Raw genomic sequence first — 5689 nt, 5'->3', positions numbered from 1 at the left:
TACAAATTAATTAAAATTAAAATTAAAATTCAACTCAACTCAACTCAAAAACCAAACAAACTATTAATTTTTTGAATTTCTTTTTTTGACCCCGCAAGATAATTGTTTTATTCGAGTAAGCATTCATCCATCATGCTAGATTTGAGTTATGCATGCTTGGATAACTATAATTATTATAAAGGTATTCCTAACTTATTAGTTGAGGCTACTTTTCAATTGGGCGTCGACTTGTTCAGACTACAAGATATTTTTAATAAATTTTGAATATTTGCATTTAATTAAGTTCGCAGACAATGAGATTTGATAACTGCATCTTAGCTCATGCGTAATTCCTTTGAACGCTTTTGAGGTATTGAAATAATCAACCAACTGTAAAAGTCTATTAGGGTAATTGAACCATGCTGAAAAGCAACTTAAAAGTTTTCGAATTTATTTAGGCGAGCACGTAATGAATACTCCGTCTCATCTTAAATATAATTAATGAATAAACAAATAATGGCAATGAAGTCACCAAGAAATGGAGATTATTGTCATTTTGCTGAAGCATTTGATCATGACTTCTTTTACCTACGACTTTCCTACAAATCTCAACTCAACTTGCGAACATCTTTTTCTCTCAAAATCAAGTTGCAAAATTGGTGGAGTACATTTTCCCCAATGTCTCCAAGGCCTTTCTTTTCTTTTCTTTTCTTTTTTCAGTTTATTTTTGTTGCCCGTAATATGTCCAAGGCATCCTAGAAAGTAAGTTTGCCCCTTTTGGTACTTTCAAGATTCTGTTACTGATAGGAAGTTTAAATGATAAGTATCGTATATGAAAATTTTTTATTATGATTCATAATTTGTATCATTACACTAAATCATATAGGCCTGACTCAATTCTCTTCTATGTTCTCCTTTATTCTCAATTGCCGATCCTTAGCAAGATCCAGTTGCTAAAGCGGTCCTATAAACAATATTGATGGAGTGGATACTCATAATTTTGGGAATATTAGATTTGTATATGTCGTGTGACATTTTATAAGAGCATGGTGTGGTATATCATGTACCATAATAGCCAGATCAGAAGCGCCTAAATAAACTGCAATTGAGAGGACAATCCTTGTACAGATTGGCTTGCCCGGAAGTCGTTGGAGCTGCATTGAGGGATTCACCACTTGAAGGCATTCATGACCTTCTAGCAGGAGATACTATTGGGGCTTGCTTACTCTTTATTGTGTAATTTAGCTTAATTTGGCCTCAGACCCCTTGTTCACCTAAAAAGAATTCGAAATATTTTATTTTGAACGCGCTAGCCCAGCTTGGGCGGTTTTTTTTTTCTCCTGATTATAAGGGAGATCAATAAGTATAGTATAAGGAAATAAAAAATTTTAATATGAAGTATAGGTAATTTCATCACTCGAAAATCAACTATGAAAAAACTTCAAATTACCAAGCGAGGGTTCCTACACCCGCTGGACCGATTTGTTAAGTGATTGAAATAGACCCTACTTTAACCTGGAAAATCATGAGCAATACAGCCCAAAAATTTGTGTAATACTTGCAGATGATATTAATATTCACCACTTAGCTAGATGATATTAAGTGTTGAATTTCGTATCTGCTTACTAGCCATTAGCCAAGGCAATATACATTGCCCCGTATTTTATTAAAATAGATAGAAGAAACATCTAGAAACTGCGAGAACATACTTACGTCATTGACGACTCATTAGCTATATATATAATCCATACACCATACTATATATATGTATATATGTATATATGATGCCCTCTCTTTCTAAGTTATTAATTCCTAGATCTATCTTTATCGAAGCGTAGAATTGGATCATCTTCCCGAAGAATCCTATGTGTATTGAGGACGGTGAGAAGCATCAACCCGAGGAAGACGAGGAAGGACAGGGCCGACAGCACAAGCATCAGCACGGACGCCATGGTTCCTTTAACCTCCTGCGCGTACTCGGCCGAGGCCAGGGCAAGAAAGGTGAGGGGGAACGAGTACGCCCACCATGCCACATTGAACTTCCTCATTGATTTCTTGAATAGTGCTGGCCTGCAAGCCTGTTAAGACACCACAACAAATGAGAAAAGAAAAAACAAAGATAATTAAAAGAAGAGGAAATAATATACGTAGGGGAATTTCATTAATAAGAATCGATTGTAATTCTTAAAATATATATGTCGTCACATTGAACTCTTTTTCTGATATATAATATATGAGTCATTCTAACGCATTTTCGAGTCATGCTATATACGACAAACATTAACTTGGTTAGGAATCAGATACTGCCGGACCTAGACATCTATTTCGTCTATCTGTCTGGTTTAATATATAAATAGGTGGTAGCTAGCAGAAACATATTCGTATATTATAATGCATGACAAGCAATATTTCTTTTGTTTTCCTTTTCATCCTCAAATTGCCGAATCCCATACTGGTTCGTAAAACATCTTTTTCACATTCAACGGAAACCTCAGACAAATTAAAGAAAAAAAAATCAACGAATCCTAATGCATGTCGGATGTGGTAATCTTTGAAAGAGCAATCATTTTCTTGTAAACTGTAGGAGTTGACAAAAACTTGGAAGCCCACAGTAAAAAGAGAAAAAGAAAAAGAAAAAGAAAAAGAAGACGTACGTAACATAAATAATTAGGGTGAAACTATAATTAAAATTAATCAAGATTTCTCAATGATAACGCAGTATTATGAAAAACAAAAAGGAAAAAGTTTAAAGTTTACATTATATGTAAAATAAAATGTTTATTAGTTAACCAACATGGGTTGATTCAAGCGGTTCGATACTTATTTCGCTTAAGCAAGGTTTCGGGTTTGAGTCTTTGTGAATGTAGAAAATCCACGTTTGGAGAACTTTATCCCTTAATGGGCCGACCAGCTTAACTGGATTAGTCGACATTTAATTGAGTTTTTGGATACCAGAGTTCACATAAAAAAAATATTTAGTTATATTGAAAGAAACTAAATTAAAATATATACGTCTACATGCATCATCAAGGTAAAAGGAAAGGGAAAGGGAAAGATAAAAAGAGATATATATTTGAGATTCATATTTTTAAATTATCATAGGTAACATATCATCTCTCAGTCACTTAAATCGTGCAGACTTTAGCGGCAAAATTATTTGATGAAAATGTATAAATAATAATTGATTTTAAGCAACTATTCGGTCACGGTAACTCATTAGGATAGTATATATTGCAATTACCATATCAATTACCGAAAAAAATTATTTACCATATAAAAAAAAGCGGTTCAGTACAGCAGCACTTGTTGCAGAATTGCAATTAAAACGGTTACATATAATATTTTCTCATAATTAGGACTTCTTGTATCTCTTATATTTTTTCTTATTTTATCCTCTCTATGCCCATATACTATGGTGTAATTGAAATATATAAATTAAATAATATTGCACCTTATTTAGAACGAGAGTTATAACTAATATATAAGTAAGTGACATCTACCCGATACTTTCTTTATAGTTCTCATATTTCATATGTAATACTAAATTACATAAATCATAAAAAAGGAATCTAAGTATCAAAATTATTATTATGAGCCTCTGAAACCATTCTTTTCCCCTTCGTACCAGCTAAGGTACGTAAGAATTTCTGCTCCAGGCTCTAAGGGACCACGAGATCAAATCGATGCAACGTGATGATATTGACACTAACTTAGTAAATTGAGACGAGTTTATCATACGTTATAACTTTTATAGCGACATAAGCTCATACAGGATTTAAAAATTCAATAAATGGGACAAGATTTCGCTTTAGCCTTCCAAAAAACAACGATTAAAATAGAAGGCCTTGACCTTTCCGAGCAAGAAAAGAGTGTCGCTGTTCCTTTCAACGAGAAGAAAAGACGAACTGGACTGGCTTGTAGTTAGATTTGATATAATATAATATATATCCATGTGTGTGTGTATATAGCTGGCTAGCTGGAGTACATTGCCAGATTTTTCTATGCTTAATTAAATTAACTTCTATAATCTATTATTATTATTATTTGATGAATGAACTAAGTATTGGAGACATTAGTTTTAATTTTTCCATATGCCCCACTTGTTTATAACTATAGTACCTTTTTTTTTTTTGGGGGGGGGGGGGGGGGGGGGGGGGGCTGTTGGTTTGAATTATTATAGTACGTTTTACATGATATTTATCCTCTATACCAGAGTCGTGATTGACTTTAATTAATTCTAACACGGGACGCATTAGAAGGAAGTCATACTTACCAGAGATGCGAAGAGGAATAGGGAGAGGAAGAAAAGCATCTTCGACCCAGTATCGAAAGTGCCCGAGATGGAGTTCCAGGCAAGGCTTGCCATGCTCGGTGCGGCAAAGAAGAGGAAGAACACGGGCCGCAGCATTGCGGGGAGTCGGTCTCCCCCGGACAGCCGCTGGTAGAGTGTGACGAAGAGCACCAGGTAATGTGCCATCCCGAGAGAGAACAGGCAAACTGCACTCTCCTTCCATCCCACTCTAGAGGCTGCCCTGGAGCCCACCAGGTTCCCGATCACCGAGATCAGGCTGGTGGGGTTCGCCACCATCGACAAGAACCGCTTCTCGGTGGTGAACCACTGGCCATAGATCTTCACGTCGAGCAAGACCACCGGGATGGCAAAGGCCCACCATAGTGCCAGGTATGGTGCTTTAATCTCTGATATGGCGGTCGGGACTGACAGGAGAAGCACGAGCCATGAGATCCACGGGGCAAAGAGGTAATTGACACCGACATGGTGGAAGAACTCGGCCTTGACCAGTTGGAAGTGGAAGCAGCATCGGAGAGTGTAGAGAGCCGAGAGCAGCACCTGTGCAACCAGAGCCAGAAGCCAGAAAAAGAGCAAAGAGATGGAACGGAAGGGCCCATCCGAGCGGAGAAAGTGACCAAGAGGTGGAGGGTTTGAGGATGAATTACCGGCTGCGGGTTGGGTGAGCATTTTCAAGAGCAAAGCCTGGCTTGCGAAGGAGAGGCTGATACGAAAGTAGCCGGCGTGGAGTCTCGTCAGGATGGAAGGCTTGAGTTGCCTTATTGGGCTAGCGGTTTGCTGATGGTTTGGACGGTTGCGGCAGTGGTGCGGTTGAACCCCAGAAGCCAGTTGAGAAGCATCTACTAGTACCGGTCTCATGGCCATGGGAGGTTGGTGTGGGATTTGCAGAGATTCCATGGAAGATATCTCAAAAGTTTTGTCCTATGGCGTTATTTGTTATAGCTTCGCATTACCAGGTTCGCATACATATAGAGGGAAGAGCCCGGATGAGAAAAATAGCGATGTTCATTTTTTTCATTTAATTTGATTCGGTTATGTACGGTCATTTAAATGTGTATATATATATTTTTATAAGTTATTTATCTTTATATATATATATATATTTGAAACTTTAGCCGTGCATAACATGCTAACCCGCACGTATTGTGTTTCAACTATACTATTTGTTTCAATATGCTTATTGAATGGATTGACTTGGAAGAGAGGAAAAAAAAGGGTAAAATGATAAAAAGTATTAAAAATAGAAATTGAAAAAAATATAAATAACTTGTTGGGAAAACGTATCATTTCGAGGAATTTAGACCAATAAGAGAAAGAAAGAACACAAAGATGAATGTAGTAAAATACCAAGTGAAACATCCACGGACAAAGTTTCGAGATTTCACTATATCAATAAACTAG

General features: G+C 36.8%; 1 protein-coding gene across 1 annotated transcript; it reads right to left on the bottom strand.

Moving 5' to 3' along the window:
* Positions 1-1603: 1603 nt before the first annotated feature.
* LOC116203105 (S-type anion channel SLAH4-like) lies at positions 1604-5317 on the bottom strand. Its single transcript, XM_031534767.1, has 2 exons — positions 4253-5317; positions 1604-2057 (listed from the first exon to the last, which is right to left on the bottom strand). The coding sequence occupies exons 1-2, from the start codon at positions 5183-5185 to the stop codon at positions 1785-1787; spliced, it is 1206 nt and encodes a 401-aa protein (XP_031390627.1). The 5' UTR covers positions 5186-5317; the 3' UTR covers positions 1604-1784.
* Positions 5318-5689: the final 372 nt, after the last annotated feature.

The sequence above is a fragment of the Punica granatum genome, chromosome 4, assembly GCF_007655135.1.
Source record: "Punica granatum isolate Tunisia-2019 chromosome 4, ASM765513v2, whole genome shotgun sequence".
Lineage (NCBI taxonomy): Eukaryota > Viridiplantae > Streptophyta > Magnoliopsida > Myrtales > Lythraceae > Punica > Punica granatum.
The sequence above is the reverse complement of the archived record's forward strand: the minus strand, read 5'-3'. Positions and strand labels throughout refer to the sequence as shown.

Excerpts from the sequence above, each read along its gene's own strand:
- LOC116203105 (XM_031534767.1), bottom strand. The coding sequence starts at position 5,185 with ATGGAATCTCTGCAAATCCCACACCAACCTCCCATGGCCATGAGACCG. Across the intron at positions 2,058-4,252 it reads TATTCCTCTTCGCATCTCTG|GCTTGCAGGCCAGCACTATT; the intron begins GTAAGTATGACT and ends GTGTCTTAACAG.